At 40.9% G+C, this 23,403-nt stretch overlaps 1 protein-coding gene and 1 long non-coding RNA gene across 2 annotated transcripts in view; both read right to left on the bottom strand.

Moving 5' to 3' along the window:
- LOC132382468 (uncharacterized) overlaps positions 1 to 18,355 on the bottom strand; it is a 174,348-nt gene extending 155,993 nt beyond the window's left edge. The window contains exons 1-4 of the long non-coding RNA XR_009508324.1: positions 18,196 to 18,355; positions 12,281 to 12,446; positions 9,733 to 9,824; positions 8,401 to 8,513 (exon numbers count right to left, since the gene is read on the bottom strand). This is a non-coding gene — a long non-coding RNA (uncharacterized LOC132382468). The remainder of the gene's footprint in view (positions 1 to 8,400; positions 8,514 to 9,732; positions 9,825 to 12,280; positions 12,447 to 18,195) is intronic.
- Positions 5,799 to 6,134, bottom strand: LOC132382341 (NEDD8-like). Its single transcript, XM_059952468.1, has one exon. It carries the CDS (start codon positions 6,066 to 6,068, stop codon positions 5,832 to 5,834), a length of 237 nt encoding a protein of 78 aa, XP_059808451.1. The 5' UTR covers positions 6,069 to 6,134; the 3' UTR covers positions 5,799 to 5,831.
- Positions 18,356 to 23,403: the final 5,048 nt, after the last annotated feature.

Raw genomic sequence — 23,403 nt, 5'->3', positions numbered from 1 at the left:
TTTCACCTTTGAAGAATTCTGTTAGGCTATTTCCCAGCTGCCTTTGCTCTTGAGGTTAAAAAACCCAATCTGCTCATCATTTTCTGACATGTACATCTTTGTGTTTCTTGTGTCAGTCAGGAAGTGTTGAATCGTTCCAAGAAAGTGTACAACTGTGGGTTTTTAGATATGCAACAATCCTCACAGAAGTTATATATATTTTGTAGTTCTGACAATGGTGACGTTGAATGCTATCAGCACAACTCATCAATAGAAAATCCCAATAAATTATTATACATTTGTTAAGCTAACAATTAGTGTATGATTGCCAGTTTTCTACAACAGAAACCAACACTTCTGGTAAAGAGCAACGTTGTCAAACTACTACTACAAGCCTATTTGGTGGAAAAATACTTCTGTTACTCAGATATTCAAAGTGCATTAAATTAATATAACATCTTTAGAGGTTATTAACAAATTATTAGCAGCCTCAGAATAAAGTGAAATCAAGAAAATGTATGAAGTTTTGAGTGAACGTTTTCATTGATCTGTGCATGTATTCATGAAGAAGGTTTGTGTCCTTTATGGGTTGGCTTTTGAGATTATATGAATGGCTTGACTCTTCTCAAAATATTAGTCATTTCCTTAAAATTATACTTCAATGTTTTACTCTACGTGGCTAGGCAATGAATTTGGATGATCAAGGACCTTCCTGCAGAAGAGAAGAAATGAACTATGTAGAAAAACCTCAACTGTTTCTGCATTGGACAGTCCAGTCAGTCCAATCCTAATCAACAATGCTGCTTTGCTTGTGGCAATGACAACCAGACAATGCAACACCTTTTGCTCTAGCCATTGCTCCGACAAGGTTTGGGGTAAGTTTACAAATTTTCCCAAGACTATCTCACGTACTCTGCATTACTGATAAATTGACAGAAGGGGGGAAAGAAAATGGGAGGAACAAATAGGAACATGGAAAAGATTGGCTGGAGGTAAGGCTGACTGGAAGTTGGAAAATTCACTGTTCATGTCACCGGGTTGCAATTTATCCAGGTGGAATGCGAAGTGCTGTTCCTCTAGTTTGTGTTTGCCCTCAGACTGGCAGTTAAGAAGGCCACATATCAGCATTGGGAAGGGAAGTTGAAAGGGCATGCAACCATAAGCTCAGGATTACCATTGTGGTGCTCTGCAAATCGGTCACCTAGTCTGTACTTCATCTCGTCGATGTAGGGGAAGCCATCATTGAGAATACAGTGGATGAGGTTGGAAGAGGTGCACGCGAAATCCTTCTCTTCCATCCTTCCCTGACTCTTGCCACTTTTCCTTGCATCTGCCAGATGTTCAGCACTTGATCTTACTTCCTCCTCCACCATCATTCAGGGGCCTATACAGTCCTTCCAGTTGAGGCAAAGGTTCTGTCTTCTAGCATAGATTTTATTCCTGTATCCCTTTCAGAAAATGTGAAAGGCCTCTCTCCTCCATTCTGTGTGATACCTCTGTCTGGATGCCACACTGACCATAACACATAGGAGCAGGGTTAAACCATTCAGTCCATTGTGTCTACTCCGCCATTTGTTTTTTTTTATTTTTCCCTCATTCATTCTTTACCCTTCTCCCATAACCTTTGACACTGTTACTAATCAAGAACCTATCAACCTTTGCTTTAAATATACCCAATGACTTGGCCTCCACAGCTATTTGTAGCAATGAATTCCACAAATTCAACACCCTCTGGCTAAAGAAGCTCCTCATCTCAAGGGATGTCTTTTTTTTAAATTTGAGGTTATGCCCTCTGATCCTTAACTCTCCATCTCCTTTTTACCCAGGCCTTTCAAAATTTAGTAGATTTCAATGAAATCATTCCTTCCCCCCACCCATCTACCCCTTCCCTGTAAACTCATGTGAGTATAGGGCCAGAGCCATCCCACATTCCTCATATTAACCCTTTTATCCCAAGGATAATTCTTATAAAGCCCCTACAGATCCTCTCCAACACCAGTACATCCTGCCTTAGATATTGTGCCCAAAACTGCTCATAATACTCTAAATGTAGTCTGACCAAAGCCTTACAAAGACTCAGCATTACATTCTTGCTCCTTAAAGAGCTGACAGTGTACTTTCACAAGCCAACACTACGCTCTGCAAAGCAGTGTTGGCAGTGACACTCAACTAAGTGTGATCCCACTAGGAACTACAGCAGCTGGTTACCATTTTAAAGCTCCTCTCTTGGTGATAAGCATCCCATTGTTTATTAAACTTGTTTTTGGCCAATTTCAAAAACGTTGAGCAACAAGCAACCTGGCATCAGTGCCAAAAGCAACATTGTGCAGGGCATGCAGTCAACTGAATGGAAGGATGTTGCCTCCAGTACTTGGAGAGCACACCAATGAGGATCAGAGTTCCAATTAAAACAAATCAAGGATGCAAGTGTGGAAGTACTGTTGAAATTAGTCACAAATAGTTCAAGAAAAAGGTTTGAAAACATTACAAGCATTTCAAATGGGGGCGTTTGCATCAAGAGAGTGGAAATTCACTGGTGCAGGAGATATCACACTGCAACCAAGCAGTTGGAGGTCTGTGTGTTAGTAAATATATTATAAATGTTACTTAAAATGTAGCATGCAAAAATCATGGAACTAGGGGAGTTCTGAAATTAAAATATTTAACTTAAAGCATATTTAGTATGAGATAATATTATAGTAAGTATACCTTAGACATTCTCTGTATGAAATGCCATAGAAAATTAATTAGATTTAATAGAATTTAACAGGTGCAAATGGGCCATTCAATCAAATAGCCTGTTGTCAGTATATAAATACCAAATGAGCCTTCCTCACATCTCTCTCCACCTAACCTGCTAGTATATGTTATTCCTTTTATCTTCTTTGCTTATTTAGCACTGTTATAATATTAACACAATTCATGTCAACCCCTGCTTATGATTGCATGCCCATGTTTTTAGCAGACAAGATATACAGGAGAATAAAAATACACAGCTGTAATTATGTTGAGCACCTCTAACAGCAATACATTTTCCTATAAGTTGTATGACGCTATTGCTCTGCATCATGAACACCAGTGGCAGTTGTTGAGGCTGTTTATAGAACACAATCCTTAAAGTCTGTTCACTGTATTTCAGCGGTGGTTTTTACAAAGGTATTTTGTAAGTTACCTGAAGCTGAAGAATGCAACATGATCAATTAGTAAGTTAGATACTCTTTTGGAAGCTTGCATTGGGCATCACTGTCACAGAACAAGAGACCACAGGCACATACACTCAGTGTCCACTTTACTAGATGCACCTGTATACCTGCATATCAATGCATATATCTAATCAACCAATCATGTGGTAGCAACACAATACATAAAAACATGTTGACATGGTCATGAGATTCTGTTGTTGTTTAGACCAAACATTTTGATCGAAGTAACTTTGATCATTGTTTGCCACATTCTTCCATCTTCAAAGACATTCCTTCACCAGGCACAGCATCCCCTTTTCTCCCCTCCTCACCTGAACTGTTCCCTTCGTGAGTGTTGGTGCACTTGCACTTTTCTTGTTACACAAGCGTGGCGGTGGACAAACTCAAGTGCAGAACATGGGCACAGGAGCAGAGACAGGAGGCGTTATTGACATAATGAGCGTGGAATCAGTATCCAGGACCAATGATAGACTTAGAACCGGCAGTCCTAACAACCATGAAATGAGGTTACTTACACCAGAGTCTACTAACAAACAGGCAGTTCCTTGTTGTGATCACAGGGTGTTTATGCTGCATTTTCTTATAGAAAACAGGTGTGTGTAGTTATTGGCACCTGGGAATGATTGAAAACCAAACGAGGGGATTGAGGGCAAATTACTGAGGTAAATAGCAAGGTGGGAAGATTGCCCAAAGGGACCATGACATTTCTACCATCCACTCCTATTCAAATAGCACTTTCCCTTGCAACTACAGGTGATACAGCACCTATCCTTTGACCTCTTCCCTTCACACCATTCAACAACACAAACAGTTTTTTCCTAGGTGAAACAGCAACTCACTTGCATTTCTAAAAATCTGGTGTCCGTTGATATCCACAATGTAGTGGTGTCTACATTGGAGAAACCAAATGCAGATTGGGCGATCACATTGTGTAGCGCCTCCATTCAGCCCACGCGAATGACTGTGAGCTTCCTGCTGCCTGCCACTCTGATTCCTCATCCTCCTCACTTTTGGTGTGTCCTCCACTGTTACAGTGACACCCAGCACAACTTTAAGAAAGAGCATCTCATTTTCCATCTGCAGTCTTCTAGACTTGGACAACTTTCCACTTCACCCAACTCAGTGTCATCTTGTGCTTATCATTCCTCTTGCATTCACATCCAAATTATTAGTATTAATCATGAATGATAAAGGTGCTAGCAGAACCCCTGTGGTGCACTACTAATTGCAGGAATCCAATCAAAAAAAGGCATTCTTCCAATTCTGGTTCCTATTTGCAGACTGACTTGGATGTCCTGTGCCATAAACTTCTGGGCCAAACATGCAGACTCTAAGCAAGTGTCTCACTCATAATACCTGTGTCCTGTCTTCATCAATCTTTTTAACTACTTCCTCAAAAGTCAAAGTAGTGAGACAGGATTTTCCACACAAAGCCATGCTATCCCTGATTAGTTCTTGCCTTTACAAATCTCTATTGCCAACAACACTGCAGAGATTTATTTTGAGCTTTATAGCAATGATTTCACTGTGAAATATAAACTAAGAAGAGAAATTATGTTTTCAAGTGCACAGTGTCGCAGGTGGCCACGGTCAAATGATAGGATGAGAGAGCTAGGAGTGACGATGAACCATCTATTAAATTTAACATCAATAAAGTTGAATAGATCAGTGAGGAGGCTGAAAATGATGAGGAGATGCAGATGTTTTCTTCAATAAGACTTTTTGATGATGAAAACTCCAGTGGCAAAAGATATCATTGGTCAATCAGAGATGACATCAATGTGATCACATAGATAGCATCATGCTTAACAAACACAGCAGTGTTGTCTCCGGAAGATCTATGAAGACCATATGGCTGTATAAAAATGCAAATGGAACCTGGATCACTTGTATATAATGTATTGAAATGTACAAAGAAACTGAGGAAATGTTGTTACCATGCTCTTATGACAGAAGTATAGAAGTACACAACAAAAAGGGGAGATAATTATGATTTAAGTATAATCTAAACAATGATATACAGTACGATTCAGCCTGTTCACACCACAACACTTGCTAATGAACAAGCAATGTTGATTTCATCATCATTGACACTTCATTCATATGAGGATACAGCTCAAATCTGCACCAGAACTAATGAGACAAAAAGTATCAGGTGAAATACCAGTAACATCAAATGTAAATTCGACAATATCACAACACACCATCTCATACAAAAGAGGGATAAGTACATCAAGAAGCTCAAAATAGAGATGTAAATTCTCATCACCCAAGCAATATAATGAGTAATACAGTAATAAGTGTGACAAGTAATTGCAAATTTGCATCAGGTTTTGAAATATTTGATTTGTTTTGAAATGTCATGGGAAATGGTCAGGAAATAAACTTGCAAAGAAAATGTGATATTATATAAATACCTAAACATGCATTTTGACCTTAATGAATCGCCAGTGCACACATGGCCTTCTTCTCAGCCCAGCCGTGCCAACCAAAATGTCTATCTGAGGTAGTCCCATTTGCCTGCATTTCGTCAATTTCTGTCTAAGCCTTTTCTTTTCATAAACCTGTGCAAGTATCATTTTGACGGCACGGTGAGTGTTGGGGGGTGGGGTGGCATTCTGGGAGAGAGGCACATGGTGTAAGATATCATCATCGACTTTGTCCTCTCGAGGCCAGGTCCAGGTGGAGTACAGATTCTTCTTGTATCTTGTCGTCCACTGCTATTTTCTCGTGGTTCATCTGTTTCCCACTGTAGGTGAGGCATTGCTGTTGTGGAGGAATCCCCTCTTGTTCCTCCACGCACTCTTTAATCCTATCTACTTGGTCTGTGGGTTCAATTTTGATTTCAGTCTCCTTCCTGGTCACTGCCTTTACTTTAGTCAGCATCTTTCTCTCTCTCTCAGTTCACTGCCACTGTCACCTTATGTACAGTACCAACACTCCTGAGCCTAGTTTCATTTTATGGACATAAAATCAATCTATGCACTGTATATAAGCTACCTTATGTATTTATACTTATTGTCTCTTTATCTCATTATTTTTTTTGTGCTGCATCTGAGCTGGAGTTACAATTATTTTGTTCTCCTTTACACTTGTGTACTGGAAAAGACGTTAAACAATCTTGAATTTTTAAATTTAGTAATTGTACATACCTCTTTAGCTTCTTCAGGCAGTTTTTTCCATATACCCTCCTCCCTCTGTTTGTCACTTTTAAATATTTTCCCTCTAACCTTAATTCTCGGTCCTCTAATTTTAGAGTACCCTTCTGTGGGAAGAAAACTGTGATCATTCAGCTGATCTACACTCCTCGTAGTTTTCATATACTGTATCTCTTTAATGTCATAAGAAAGATAAAGAATTAGGAGCAGGAGTAGGCCATCTGGGCTTTTCAGCCTGCTCCCCCATTCAATAAGATCATGGCTGATCTGGCCATGGACATCAACCCGAAAGAAAATTTGACAAGAAAGGATATCAATCAGGTAAGCTCGTCTCCATCATGAATACAGATGCATCAGACTGAATTCGACAATCCAAATCAGAAGGCAATGTGCCACACGGCATCTATACAGATCATTTCATCGCAACAGCATATTTAGGTAGTGCAAGGAAAAAGCAATAACAGAATGCAATATGAAATGTTAAAGTGCAGTGCAGGCAGGCAATAAGGCTGCAAGGCCACGATATGCTACAGTATTTTGCAAAAGTCTTACGTATAGCTCGGGCACAGTACTGTAGTAATTTTATGTCTTGGACTGCACTGCCGCCACAGAAAATAAAAAGATGATTTTTGTAACTGATGATAAACCTGATTCTAATATGAGTCTCTATTGTGGACTGAGAGTGCGAAGAGGGTAGGAGAGGGGAAACATGTTTGGGAACAGGGAAAGAGAGAGGTAACACTTACCCAACAGGCTGGTATATGTCTAGGGGAAAAGGAGATCCAGCCACTCACCGCCCCACCTCCCGTACACGCAGGTGCTGTGAGAATCAAGTTTATGCCACGCGCACACACACCATATCAAACTCACACCAGATACCGTTATGGAATACACTTTAAAGATTTTACTAAAACTAAAAGAGTACTATGCAATACAGTATATATGAAGGAAAAGAAAATAAAGTAAAAGGCGCCAACTTATCAAATGTTCAGTCAGTTTAGTGCACATCGTTGGAGCTCAACCATCATCGCTTTCCTCCGACCTCCACGTCCTTGCACCTGGGACCACCCTGGTGGTCGACCGAGCAGTGCACGGCACGTCCACCTTCCTCAGCGTCTTCTTCCCGACTCCCCTGAAAAGACCGCAAAAACTCCCAAGCTCCCAGCCTCACAAGGCAAAATTACATTCCCCATTGGTTAAAAAATGAATACAATCAGCAATTCTAAAGCTAAACAACTGTGAGAGAAAGCACTTATCATACAAAGAAGCATTCCTATTAACAAGACAAAGAAGCCATTTTGATTAACATACACAGTACATCGTACATAATATGGGTCTCTATTGTGGACTGAGAGTGGGAAGAGGGTAGCAGAGGGGAAACATGGTTGGGAACAGGGGAAGGGAGAGGGGAGGGAGCAAGAAGCAACAGAAAGACATTCTGTAATGATCAGTAATCCAATTGGTAAAGGATCTTGTGCTCAATAAACCAATTGTTTGGAAGCAAATGACCTTATCAAGTGTCTCGGGGTGGTATGTCTGCACCTGCAGCAACCCCCTGCCCCAGTGCTCCTTCTCTGCTACTTGTCCCATACCCCTCCTGCCACACTCAAATTCGCTAATCCCAACTTTGCTCTCACCAGATTCACAAACTCACTCTCCACTCCACATAGGCAAATACAGCACTGTGCCAAAGTCTTAGGCACCCTAGCTACATATATGTGCCCAAGACTTTTACACAGTACTGTAGATGACATCAAGATAGTTAGTCTGATTTTTTTTTTTAAAATGATTTAAGCCACAGGTTTGTGTCTTACAGCAAAATCAAGAAAAAGAAAAAAAAAACTTTTCAACAGATTGAGACTACCCCCTTCCCTTGCAGCTACTCCTCTCCATTCAAATGAATTTAATCTTCACTAGATCTTACAAGCTATAAACTCAATAAGCAGCTATGGAAGTGCAGAAGTCAATGCTCCATCATGAGAAAGTAATTGTTCAGATACCGGGCATCAACTTATGTAAAATTTAGGACTTTTTTTTTTGCAAAGGGTTAGTGTACATACCTGAAAAATCTCTCAGAAAATAAGGTGAATGCCAACACTTCCTCATGGAACTGCCAGTCTCCTTTTTGGAATTTCCATTTGGCCTTTACTGGTGACCTCTTCAACCTCATAAACTATTAAACATTTAATTTTTCATTAGAATCACTTTATTGCAATTTTTAGTCCCAAAACTGCACCACATATATTTCTCTCTATTGTGGGAAAGTTCAGCAGGCTAATCCTGATTTTTGTTACTTAATATTAAAGTTTATACAGGGATTTACACAGGAGTTACTTGGTGGGAAACAGCTGTAGATGCTTTTTCCACAAATGAGAAAGATCTCATAGCCCTCAGAAAGGGAATCAAGCACACTGCTGCTTCCCAACCTCTTGAAACAAAGAATACTTTAGGAAAAAAAAGCTGGCTAGACTAGGAATAAAATTGTGCTCTTCAGCTTCGTACAGAGTTGGTGGGAGTTATCCTTTCCGTCAGGGGATATGTTATACTTCTCCAGTGAGTTGGTGGGCTGGTGAGAATGCAAGGATTAAGGAAAAATAATAGACATGTGTTTGAAAGGTTGGGGACTCGAGGGTCACGGGGAACTGCTACAGAAAAGGAGATGAGGTCTAGGGCAGTTCACCCATGGTGTAACAGGCTTGAAAGGTCAAACGGCAGAGTCCTGCTGAAAATCAAAAAAAAAATGCAGATACTGGAAATCTAATCAAAAAGCAGAAAGTGCTGGAAATACGCAGCAGGTCGGGCTGTATCTGATGTGGAGAGGAATGGAATCAAAGTTTTGGATTGAATATCCTTCATCCGAACTGAAAGAAAGGGAAAAGAGGCTTCTAAAGGTGCAGGTGACGATCTGGCAGGTTAAAACTGGGGTGGCCAGGGGCATATATTGTAAATAAGATCATCTGGTCAGTGAGAGAACATAGCAAGAGGAAGAACATAGACAAAAGTAACCTGACTGTAGAAGGCGAGAGTTTTGAGCTTCAGAACAGGAGGGCAAGCCCAATAGGTCAAGTTGAAGTTGGATATATAGTATAGGTACAAGGGATTAATTTAGTTAATTACTAGTTTAATTAGTTTGGCAATACACTGTGGGCCAAAAGGCCTATTCCTGTGCTGTACTGCTGCATATTCTAAAAACAGGGAGACATAAAAGACAGCAGATGCCAGAATCTGGAGGAGCAGGCAAACTACTGGAGGAACTTAGCATGTCAGGCAGCATGTATGGATGAAAATGGCCAATTAATGTTGTGGGTTGAGACTTCTATTGGACCTCGTACGATAAGATGGAAATATAACATTAAATCTACCTCATTATAATATTGCACTTTATTGCTTACCTGCTCTGCACTTTCTCTGTAGCTTTTACACTTTATTCTGCTTTGCTGTTCTTTTAACTTGTCCTCCACAACACAATGTGTAATGATTTGATCTATATGAACAGTATGCAAGACATGTTTTTCACTGTATCTTGGTACATATGTCAATAATACACCAATACCAACACTCTTCATCTGGAGCCTTTCGGTATTTCACAGGAATTGTTCCCATCATGACTTGCTAATTCAGTTGTCCATTCTCACCAAACAACCACTTCCTTATGGCATTTTCCCTTGCAACACTTGCCCTTCACTCTCCATCATCCAGAGACCCAAACTGTCCTTCCGGGTGAAGCAACTGTTTACTTGCAATCTTCTTCCAATCTAGCGCATTGAGTTTCATTTTAACAATGTGGCTAACTCTACTATTTCAAACCACAGACACCAAAGATATCTAACAAAAATGAAAGAAACTCTATTTAGACTTGGAGTTCAGGCTGGAATGGCATCACTTCTTAAAGGAAACCTAATAAATGTCCGTGTTGAGCTGAGATAGCTTCCTGATCTTTAGCATAGCCTTGGATAGGGATAGGAACAGATGGTATGGGAAAATATTTAATTGAAAGAAGAATAGCCAGACTTGTTCAAGGAATGCGGCAGAAATTCAAATAACCATGTATTACAACATTAGTGTGTAAAAAGCATCTCTGAATAGGCAACACGTCAAATCTTGAAGAGAATGGGCTACAGCAGCAGAAGACCATGAACCTACATTCAGTGGTCACTTTATTCGGCACAGAAGGTCCCTAATCCTAATAAAGTTATCATTGAGTGTACGTCAGAGATAATAAACCTGATTCTGATTCTGACTCTGATTGTACATTGGGAATGAATGTACTGAGGAAAATGCACAACGGAAACATGATGGTTGTCAAGAGAGCACTTGCAGAGAAAAGATGGTAGGATGAAAGAACCATGGTTGACAAGAGAAATGGAACATCGAAATTAGAGAAAGAAGGAAACATCCTTAACGTTTACAAAGCAAGGATTAGACAGGGCCCTTGAGAAGTATGATGTAGTCAGGAAGGAGCTTAATAAAGGACTTGGGAAAGCTAGAAGAGCACATGAGAAGCCCTTTTTTAGTACGTTTAAGGAAAACCTAAAGATGCTCTAGAAATATTTGAAGAACAGGAGGATGACCAGAGTGGAGGTAGAACTGATCAAAAATAAAAGAGGAAGCATGTGCTTGGGGACCCTTAATGAATACTTTGTTTATGTATTCATCATTGAGGGACCATGACGAATGTGAGGATATAATTGAACAGGCTAATATGCTGGAACATGTCAAGATTAAGAAACAGAATATGCTGGGAGGTATGAAAAACATTAGGGTAGATAACTCCCTGTGATTGGACAGAATATACTCAAAAGTTCATACAGGAAGTGAGGGGAGAGATTGCTGCATCTTTGGCGATGACCTTTGTATTCTCATTGGCCACAGGAGTAATGCCAGAAGACTGAGGGATGACAAATGTTATAGGAATAATACTGGGAATATTTATGGATCAATGAGTTTTACATCGGTGATGGGTAAAATATTGAAATGGATTCTTACAGACAGGATTTACAAGCATTGGGGGAAGCATCGTCTGATTTGGGATGGTCAGCATGGCTTTGTGAGGGGATGGTAGTGCCTCGTGAGGCTGAGTGAATTCATAGAGGAAGTATCAAAGCAAATTACTGAAGGTAGAATGGTGGATATGGTGTATATGGATTTTACTAAGGCGTTTGACAAGGTTCCCCGTGGTAGACTCATTCAAAAAGTCAGGAGGCATTGGATCCATGGAAACTTGGCTGAATGGATTCAGACCTGGCTTGCCCATAGGAGGCAGATGGTGTTAGTAGATGGAGCCATTCTGCCAGAGGTCCCTGCCTAGTGGCGTTCTACAGCGGTCTGTCCTGTGATCACTGCTCTGTGAGTTTTATCAATGTAACGTTCAGCTATATCGGCTCGTATGTATCTAGGGGAGACCCCGTCCCCCACCCAACCTTGTCTCAGGTTTGCATCGATTGCTGTGCAATGCCACCTGATCCGGCATCAAACATCAATCATCAGCCAGCACACAATGTACGTTTTACCAATTACACTTTATAAATCTTACTTGGACTATGAGATTAATAAAAATACAATACAAAAGGGAATGAATGGAAACACAAAATGGCGCCCGACTTATCAAAGTTCAGTTTCTTCGTGCACACCCAGTTGGAGCTCGGGACCTTCCTTCCTCCCCTGCGATCCGCTCCGACCCCACGACTCATAGCTCAGGACCACCTGAAGTAATCGACCAGAACACTCCCAGCACGTCTGTCTTCCTCTTGATCTCCCCTCCTACTCCCCAAAAGTTCGCTCATCACTAGCTTACAAACCCACAAGAAAGAATAACATCTATCCCAATTGGTTAACAAATGAATACGACTCTCGTTATCAGTAATTATAACCCAACAAGCTACAAGAGAAAGCACTCTCTCACCAGTTAACATAACAAAGAAGCATTTTTGATTAACTTACGCAGTAACATAAAGAAGAAACGCCTTCCATAAATGACTTGCAGTGAATGAGGAAGTGGAATGGCAGATTGGTAAGTTTGCAGATGACACGATGGTTGGCTGTGTTATGGATAGTCTAGAAGGTTGTCGCTGGTCACAGTGGCCCATGGATAGGATGCAGAGCTGTGCTGAAAATTAGCAAATGGAGTTCAATTTCGAAAGGCTTTACATGATACACTTTGGAAAGTCAAACTTGAAAGCAGAGTACAAGGTTAATGGCAAATTTCAAAGAGTGGAGGAACTGAAGTATTTTGGAGTTCAAATCCATAGATCCCACGAAGTTGCCACTCAAGCTGATAGGGTGATTAAGAAGATGTATGGCATGTTGACCTTCAACAGCCATGGGATTGAGTTTAAGAGTCATGAAGTAATGTTGCAGCTCCATAAAACATTGTTTAGACAACTGTTGGAGTATTGTATTCATTTCTGGTAATCTCTCTATAGGAATGATATTGAAGCTTTAGAAAGGCTACAGAGGAGATTTACCTGGATGCTGCCAGGGCTAGAGAGTATGCCTTATGAAGAAAGGTTGAGAGAACTAGGGATCTTCTCTTTTGAGCAAAGGAAGATAGATGCAAGTTACATGATAGAGGCATCTTTTTCACAGTGCAATAGCTAATAATGAGAAGGCATAATTTTAAGGTGATTGGAGAAAAGTATGGCGGATGTCAGAGGTAGGTGTTTTACAGAGAGTGGTTAATGCATGGAGCATGCTACCAGAGTGGCAGTGGAGGCAGATCAAATCAAATTTAATTCTCATTCAAACCAAACATAGATACAGCTGAATGAGACAGCGTTCCTCTAGGGTCAAGGTGCAAAACATTAAAAATAGGTTCAATAGGTACATTTAATGTCAGAGAAATGCATACAATTTACATCCTGAAATTCTTCTTCTTCACAAACATCCACGAAAACAGAGGAGCGCCCCAAAGAATGAATGACAGTTAAATGTTAGAACCCCAAAGACTGCCCACCAGCTCCCCCCTCCAACACGTAAGCAGCAGCAAAGCAATGACCCCACCCCCACCAGAAAAAGTGCATTGGTGCAACCCCCCATGCAGCAAAGTATCAACAAAGACACAGATTTGCAGTACCCCAAAGACTAATAAGGGAAAAAGAGGTGTCCCCGTTTCGCAGCGACAAGGGAGACATAATAAAGCAACTCTCTGATTTACGGTGTTAAAAGTCTGTTGCGTTGCTTCTTCTGAGCTCTGTGCCCAAAGAACTCGGGTCTCTGGACACACAGCTAGCAGTCAGCTCGCTGCTTATGACCTTGTGTCTCCAACGAAGCATCAGGCACCGGCCTTAAATCCGCCCACCTCCAGAGCCATGAAAATCCGGCACCCTGAAGACACACTAGTTTTCCAAACCCTATTCTTGGTATATCGAAAAGCGGCCAGTCGTGAGGTCCCGAGAGCGGGCCCCATTTCCGCAAAGAACTGAAGTCAGCGTGTATCTCCAGGTCAGGGTCTTCAAAAGAACCTTGAAAAGCAAAAAAAAAGAGAAAAATATAGAAATAGAGGTCTTTCCAAAGATGCAAGCAAAAGAGTCGCCGGTAGGTACCATCATCCACTTAGGAATAGCAAGCAAATGTTCAAAAATCGTGAGCAAAATAATTCAAGGTAGCGAGCAAAGAGGTATATTCACTCAGAAAAAAAAGCATACATGTGGTCCAAGACCCTGAGGAGCGACAATGTCTGGCAATCAATGGTACAATCTCCTAGCAGTGTGCAGATGCACGCAATCCAGCCTGCCATTCCTCCACTCGAACGCAGAAGGGCCGCACTGATGGGAGAGGCGAGGCCCCAGCCAAGCTGGGACACCACACTGTAAATGCTTCCACGTCTCTCACCTGGTCTGCAAGAGCAAACAAGCCCAGGCTTGAGGCCTAGTTCTCATGTCATCTGTCCCACCACCAGACAAGGGTAACATGCCCGTGGCAACCTACATTATCACTGTCCAACATAGTCTTGCCATCGCAAATGAAATGTCCGAGACAATCTCTCATGGTTATACTGTGCCAGTTGTGATGCTTCCAAATAGCAGCCAGTTACACGGTCTGCAGCCAGGTCACCTCCTGCGTTATCCTGACTGGCTCTTCCAATATCCAATATTCCTCTGATAGCTCAGCCGGCTCCTTCTCCACCATCCCGGCCAATCCCTTGGACACCTCAGCCAGCTCTGCTGCCAATACCAATCTAGCTACTCCAATTAAAAAGCAACTCACTGACTGAGTAGCCTTTCGTTATCCGATGTTATGGGAGTAGAATTGTCTTTGGATCATAAAAAAAATTAATTTTGCAAAGAAAAAGCACCTTTGGTTAGGCCCCAAGAAGACATTGCTTTTGCACGCATCGCCATCTTATCGGATAGATTTTCAACTTTTAAGAGACACTTAGATATGCACATGGATGAAAAATTAATGGAGGGCTATGTGGAAGGGAATGTTAGAATGGTCTTGGAGTAGGTTAAAAAGTCAGCACAACATCCTGGCCCAAGGGGCTTATTCTGTGCTGGACTGTTCTAGATTCATATTTACCATAAATTCCAGTGTATATGCCGAGAATTTGGCCCTAAATTTTGGTCCTAAAATTATGGGGTCAGCTTATACAGAGGGGGCCAACTTTGGAAAAATGAATACACGGAAGACAGGTCGTATTTATTGGCTGTTTTTGAGTCAAATTCGTTCCACTGTCGACGCATAAATTCTTTGAATGGTTTGTTTAAACACACATCTAGTGGCTGAAGCACGGACGTCAAACCACCAGTGATGACTGCAATGTCCGTATTTTCAGCTTTCAATGCTGCTTTTGTCTGACAAGTGTGCTTTGAACACGTCCCAGCCAAGTAGCGACTTTTCCTTCCTGAAACCTTCAGGACATCGACGCCACACCTCTTTAACCCACTTCAAGCAACCCACTTCATCCATCCAGCAGCATTCTTGAACATAAACAACAACATCCTGCGGGAATTGTTTTAGCAATCTTTGTTTTTTGTCACAACAAAAGATCATGTCTATTCGTAAATCAGGTGCACCAACTTCGCGAAATTTTCGCGGACCTCACGATGTTTATCAGCCCATTTCAACAACTGAACTTGAATCATCTCTCTGGTAACAATGTGTCTGGACGATCGCTGGTGATTCACCCATTCTAAAACTACTTCTTTGAGCTCTGGCCACTGGCATGTTTTCCCGCAGTTTGCACATTTCATCTTTGGCATTTCCCTCAGCGTATCCTCTGCCTTTCTCCACTCTCTCACTTGTTTCTCGTTTGCACTAAACTTTTTAGCAGCTGCAGAATTATTTGTTCCTTTAGCAAAATCAACAACCTTCAGCTTGAAGCCAGCATCACATTGTTTTGTTTTAATCTTTTGTACATGGGGGTGACAAACTCAATACTGAGTACACGTACTGATCCCCCCCACCCTGTGTTATGTCTTAGCAAGATTACGATGGGCACTAAATGGTTTCACAGGGGTTACATTTCAGAGGATTCTTTACCGTTGGGAAACTATTCCAAAAATTCCCTCCCTGATTTATTTATTAAGAATTCACTTATAATGCTCTACAATGTGCAGGCCTGTTTTCTTAGCAGGTACTGGTTCACAAAATTTCCAGGTTCCGGATCCAACAAAGCTGAGTACCAGCATGTGAGATCTTGTGATCTTTACTGGTTAAATCAAAAACCTCTACAAAAGGGGTCGGCTTATACAAAGGTAACATGAAAAAGTCAGTCTTTTAACCTTGAAAATGATGGGGAGTGTTGACTTATACTCTAGGTCGGCTTATAAACGGGAATTTACGGTACCTTCCTAAGCAGAGAAATCAAGTTACCTAAAATTGTAGGATTTAATATTCAGTTTGGGAAGATGCAATGTGCCCGTATAGAAAATGGATTGCTGCTCCTCAAGCTCATGTTGGGCTTCGCTGCATCAGCAGAGGAGCCAATAGACTGATGGGTCAGAGTGGGAGTAAAATGAAGAGTTAAAATGGCCTAAGATTTTTACTAGAACCAATCAATGGCAAGAAAAGTTACATCAACTCCAAACTTGTTGGCTTTTCGGTGTAAGAAGATATCTACAAGCACGTGCTGCAGAGTCACACATTCCAGACGACGGGTGTACCTGCTTGAGGTGCGGATCAGCACCTCAAAGGTTTTTTAATGAAGGACCATGGTCTGGAGTACTGTCATCACTGGACACTGGTGGGCCAGGTCCTGTGTAACAACCCATCAGACACTGCACATGTGTATTTGACAAGAGTCCTTGATAAGGATCTGTTGGACCCAAACGCTGGAGTATCCATATTGAAACATGGAATAAAACCGGATCAACTCTCGCAGCAGAGTGTTGAGCCCACAGGTGGTTCCCAAGCCCAGAATATTACCCACTGCCCCAGTGTCCACAGAGCTTTTACCCCTGTGGTGTCGCCTTCAGCATGTACTCACAGAATCCATGGGACTGGGAGTAGTGGCTGCTGCCATCAGAGTCCTCCTGACAACACACAGTCTGTGCTGTTCCCTCATTGGCTGCAGCCTTGGGCATTTGAGCCGCAGGTGACCCGTTCCCCACTGTAAAGGCAGCCACCTTGACTCTGATGCCAGGACCTTTCATTGGCGGAGACTCTAGTGCAACCAACCTGCACAGGCTCGACTGAATCCTGAGTAGGAGATGGACTGGTCATGGTCTGAGGTTGGGGAGTGGAACTGCGATGCAAAGGGACCAGGCTTGGACCGGCTCTCTTCATCCTCCTGCAGTAGTCCCCATTTCGCTCTTCCAGACGATTATTGAGTCAAATGAACTGGTCGATCATAACCTGGCTGCTGGCTCTCCCAAGGCGAGGGCATCTTTCAGTTCATCTCGGCATCTATGGTGGTGTAGGGTGGCCAAGGCCTCCCCATTCCAGCCAATCTCTTGGGGCAAGGTCTGAAATTCAATCATGTAGTCGGCCTCCGGCCATCCACCCTGTCGAATCTTCGACCGGCTCCGGCAGGGCGATGGAGCACCTTCCTCATGATTGTCATGGATTCCTCTGAAACCGAGCACATCTCTGACTTACATTCACAATGTGCAGTGGCCCAGACCAGGGCCCTTTCATTCAGAAGTGATATAATGAAGGCCATTGTTCTGCGCTCCAAAGGTAAGTGGGATGGCCTGAGTTCAAACACTAACGAGCATTCAATGAGGAAGCCGCACAAGAGCTCGGGTCACTGTCAAATCTCTCCAAGGATGGAAGGTGTACTGGTTTCCCAGAGCAGCGGACAGGCCCTCCAGACTGATACTGGCTTCCTCCTAGCAAAAGTTGACAAACAGCTATCTAGAGGTCATGTATCGCCAGGCTCACTCTGGATATATTCTCGCTGTGGCCGGTCTTAGTGGACGCAAGACTCTGATACCACACTGGGTCCATACTGGCTTGACGAGGATAGTTGGAGGATGTTGGAGAATCCAAGGCTAGGATCAAGACGTGGAATAAAATTGGATCGAGAACTCAGCACAAACACTAGACAATATCTCTGGTTGGGCTTACAGTTGAGCACTGAGCTTCCCTACAGGTGCTCTTTAAATTCTCAATTAATGGCACACAAAACGTGATTGCCAATTAGCGGGATGGTCCCGACCCTTTAGCGGGGCCACGTCAGCTGTCCTTAATCTGGAGAGTTAGAGCATCTAAACCCTGGAAGCTAGCACAATTGGCTGCTTCTCATAACAATGAATTATTAAAAGGGAAAATGTGAGTGGTGTTAATGCTCTGTAAAAGATGAGTTAATTTGATGGTATAATGAATTTAGAGAATGATGTGTAGTAATTGTAATTGCTGTACATATATTATGAATAAAGTGCTTCTTTTAAATATAATAATTATCTTTTTCTCACATAAAGTACTGGAGGAATCTTCATATCAGCCTGAAACATCAACTATTTATTCTCTTCCATTGACGCTGACTGACCTGCTGAGTTTCTCCAGCATTTTGTGTGTTTCTCTGGACTGTCAGCATCTGCAGAATCTCTTGCGTTTATCATTTTCTCATTTCATTTTAGCCCACCATGCAGAACAGCCCTGGAAGAAGCATGATTATTAAACTCATGTGAAAAAGCCTTTCTGTGGTTCCACCTAGAACCTATCAGGGACTTCATTGTTAAAATGCAAGGGTCTGTTCCTCTGAGTGAAATAGTTTCCATTACACATCATAGATTAAAAAACATGTACACTTTTGGGCTAAATTGTCACCAGATGAATAATGAAGATATATAATTCTGGATCATAAACTTCAAATGTGGATTTTTTTTTTCTCCATGAAGTACTTATCTCTCAGAAGGGAAAACAACATTGTGGTATCATGTAACTCAAGCTGAAACTGTTAAAAGGAATTTGTTGCTAAGAGTAAATACATAGAGAAGCAGAAATAATTCTGAATAGCAGGTTATATTTTATTTAACTTTCACCAATGCATTAAACCACCTTGAACTTTGACATCATAATGCTATTCCAGATAGTTAATCTTTTTTTTCCCAGCAATGTCCGTTAGCAAAAGTTATAAAGCACATAAAGACTTTGAGACTTAATGGACTTGCAGCCATCTATAGTGATATGGAATTGGACTGACACACAAAGCATTCACCAGGAGTTGTCATATTTATTTCCAACCCGTGCTGTCATTGCAGACAGCTTTGTCAATCAACCCACTTTCAAACACTAAAGTATTGCAATTCAGCTGCCTGATAAGCTGATTTCTACATCTCCAGGACAAAGCACGTCTGCCTCAATAAGCAAACCTCCTATGTGAGAACTCCATTGGACAGCTTTTACATAGAAAACTTTGATTCTTTCTTGCAGTGGCTTTCAATCGTGTCTGCCAAAAATAAGTATAAGTACAGGCAAGGCAGCTCCTTTTGAAACAGAGAGTTTGGTGTGCTGCTCATCTCCATCAGGTAAAGACAATGATAATTTTCTGGCAAAACTTGGAGCTAAATGTTGGATGACCTCCAGCTCACACTCCACGTGATTGCCCAAACACAAATATCCCTGTCAATATTTTTCCAGTGTGCCAGAGAAGCAGTCTTCTTTTTGCATCTAAGTCCAGTGGCCGTCCATTCACCAGCTGCAGTGTGTTGTACTTCCCTTACTCTATTTCCATTTTGACTACTGTGTAGTCTCTAAATTCATCTTAAACGTGACTGTGTTCCATTATGTAGCTTGTGCTCTCGACAACATTCCATATTCACTGTAGATCCAATTGCACCTAAATTTCTGGTCTATGGCCTAAGCTTGCATCGTCTAATCCACCCATTGACCCTGTGGGCAGTGGCATGAGAGTTTGCAAACCGATGTCTGAAAATACCTTGATTATAAAGTTATGCTTGCTCTTCAAATTCCTCCTTTTGTTCGCCTCTCCCCATTTTCTGATACTCCTCTAGCCAATTTACTCCTTGGTATCCCATATTACAATAATGGACCTATTTAAAAGATAATTCATTGGCTGTCAGTAAAATTAGTGATATCTGGGGATTGTTAAAAAGTGCAAAAATGTGAAAGCAATTTTCTTTCATTCTATTTCAGGAAGTGCAATATTTACGACCATTTTAGAGAGCACTCAGAATCCTATATTTATAAATGTATACCTCATATACTGGAGACAAACAACACAACAGTGCTTAAACTATGGTTGAGATTTACAATTTGGTTGAGTTGACTAAGTCAACTTTAATGATAATCCTTCAAAGAAAAGCGTTCCTCCAGTTGAGGTTGCCCTTTACAGCAATGCTTTACATCCAGAAGCTGTGTCTTCACTGCCTATGCTTTAAGTATAAAATCCATGCCCAACAACCCCCTCCCCCTGCAACAAGCATCTCCATCTCTCTGTATCTCTCTGATCTTTTAAAATAATCCTTAAAACCTAAAATCTAACCATCTTTTTGCCTTGATCCTTACATCTCCAAAGGAGGCCTATATGGAACTTTGTTTTCTAACACTCCTGCTAAATATTTAATAAACTATTATTATTATAATATTAAAGCAGTCATATCAATGTAGGTTTATGCTGATGCTTTACTCTTGCCACTCAATGCCACCAGGATTTTAAAAAAATACAGTGACATTTAAAAAGGTATGTAGACAGAAATGCCAGGTGTTCTCTGGCATTTCAATGCAGACCCACAAATTAATATTAACAAGCAAAGAAATGTTGATGATATTTTGTAATATTTTGAAGTTCTACCAGCAGAAATATGTTGTACTGTCTCATGTACTGTACTTCCATGATATAATTACCATTAATTAGGTTGGAATTCCTTGCTCATCCCTAGGTGCCCTTGATAATAAGCAATAAATGCTGGCCACATTACCCTTGCAAGCCTTCTTCTAGACCATGCTATCCGGTGAAGTTTCAATAAGAAAGAGCAATGTGTGGTTTTGACCAAGTGTTGTTGATGAAATGGCAGTACACTTCCAAGTCAGAATGCTGAGGAAACTGGAAGGAATAGAGTTTTAGTGATATTCAGCATGGAAACAGGTCTTTTTTTCCTATTACAGTCATGCCAACCATCAACCATGTTAAGCCTGCATAAATCCCATTTTTTATTCTCCCTACATCTTTTCATTTCCAGCCAGATTTTACCACTCACTTGCACACTAGGGGCAATTTACAATGGTTGATTAACTTGCTGATGTATTTGTCTTTGGGATGTGGGAGGAAAGAAGAGCGCCTGGAGAAGCTCACGTGGAGAATGTGCAAACTCCACACAGACAAGACCCAAGGTCAGGATTGAACTCAGGTCTCTGGCACTGTGAGCATGCAACTCAGTGTCACCCCGATTAACCTTCAATGTGCCTGCTCCTCTTGAACTTCAGCTCATGGAGGGAATGGCTTTGGGAAGTGATGTCAAGAAAGCACTGGTTCAAATTAAAATTTATCATTTGGCAAATCCAAAGATCAAAATTATAAACACAGCAATGGTTTTTATATCATTTCCTCCAGCAACAATCATCTCTTTACATATTGCTGGAACACACTGTCCGATACAGGAAAGCCATATAATTGATTACTTGTCAATGTCATGAACGTATTAGGATTTCAAATATCTGCCCTATTTACTCTCCCTGCCTTAGGTTTAGTTTAGAATAGTTAACTGGGTGTATTACTGGATTTATTTGACAGTTTGACCATATTTTCTTTTTGAAAACATCAATATTAGGTAATAAAAATTAGTTATCATGGCAAAATTAACGTAAGAGGAATAATATAATGAAATTGAATCCCCAGCTTACTATCTTGCTCCTTAACTGTAACAGATGAAAATTCATGGAAGCCACGTGAGAGAACACTCACTGATCACTTCCAGTGCTGAAGCATATTGTTTTGTAAAATTACCCCTTTAATCTTTTTAGTGGGAGGGCTATTTGTTAAAATTCCTGTATGTTTTAACCTGCTATGTTTAAAATTGACTTAGTCAACTCAGTTAAGTTTTAAATCTCAAGCACAGTTTAAGCACTGTTGTTCTGTGTTTATGTCCATTATCTGAGGAATCCATTTATGAATTTAGAATTGCGAGTACTCTCTGAAATGGCTTTAAATTTTGTACTTCCTTAAACAGAATGGAAAAAAAGTGCACTTACGTTTTTTGCACTTTTTACAATCTCCAGAGATCGCCAGTTTTATTTAAAGCCAATGAAATATTTTTAAATGGGGTCACTATTGTAATACTTGCATACTGATATGTCCAAAAAAACAGCAATGTAGTAATCATGAAATTATATTGATTTTTAGTGATTCAGTCTGACTTATAAATATTGGATAGATTTTCAGAGAAAATTTTCATCATGAAGTTATGTTGACCTGAGAGGTTGTTGTTTTAATGCCGTGTGGGAAAGACAGCTCCAACAATGCAACATTCCTTTTGTACCACAACCATAGGGGTTATTGTTAACTCTCTGGAGCTAGACTTGAATCCACAGATTTTCAGAGCATTGAACTCAACTGGCACTTAATATATGAGTAATGAAATTCCAGGGAGCAAAAGAATCAATACCAAAGAGGATGAATTTCCTTGGGCATCTCTCACTCTGGCACCTTAGCTTTACTTAAATTTCAATTTGGTGTGTATCTGATTAGAATTTTTACCAGCAAAATATCAGAAGCCAAATGCTTTGCTAATGGCATCTCAAAAGCTGGAGTAAGTGAACCATTGTAAACATACATCCCTATGGTCACTTAACCTAGTTTCACTAATTCCTTTACATTGATGTTAAGTCTTCTCTCAAAGCTGTCCTGGTGATACTGTTCCTTCCCAACAAACAACCTGGAGTTCAGTGTAAAACTTTTTCCTCCTTCACAGAAATAAAGTAACAACACATGCATGTTGAAATCGACTTTTGAAATTCAGCTTTGTTGGAATCAATGGAAGCAGAATACGACACAGTATACTTTTAAAACATGAGTTTAGCACATATCAATTAAGACAGGTATTCAAACCATCTTCTCCATGTTTATAAATTCTTTCCAATTCTGTATGGTCTCAATTGTCTTCTAACCCTTTAATTATCCAAACAAGAATATATATCCCTCAACTCCAAAGCTTCTATTTCTGCATAAATAGTCCTGAAGGCTGTTTTCAAATGCTAAGAGTTCTTCTCCTCTTTTTAACCAAACTCCATTCAACCAAATCTACCTCATGAAAGAGATTATTAAAGAAGATATTGAAAATGCAGTAGCAGCTTTATCAGGCGCAATTCACTCCTGCTGTACCGTCATCAGCCTGCCAGCTTTCTACAGCAGAATCAGAACAACAAAAATGGAAAACTATCTTTTAAATCTGTACCCAAGGCTCAAGGTGCGATGCTCCAGAACCAATCTAGTGCTGCACAGTGACAGGGAGCATTCAGAGAAAGACATGTTAAGTAAACATGATGCTAAGTGACAACCCTGTACTGTCAATGCTGAGAAAAAGTGGAATGACATAGGGGAAGCAGGAGCAGAGCATGGCCACTGACTGCCTTAGCTTTTGCACTGCTATTGAAATAATTGGAGCAAGCAAATTCATACAAACAAAATATGACATTGAATATAGCACATTGCAACATTATCT

This window comes from Hypanus sabinus, chromosome 28 (genome assembly GCF_030144855.1).
Source record: "Hypanus sabinus isolate sHypSab1 chromosome 28, sHypSab1.hap1, whole genome shotgun sequence".
Taxonomy (NCBI): Eukaryota; Metazoa; Chordata; class Chondrichthyes; order Myliobatiformes; family Dasyatidae; genus Hypanus; species Hypanus sabinus.
This window is presented reverse-complemented; position numbering and strand designations above follow the sequence as displayed.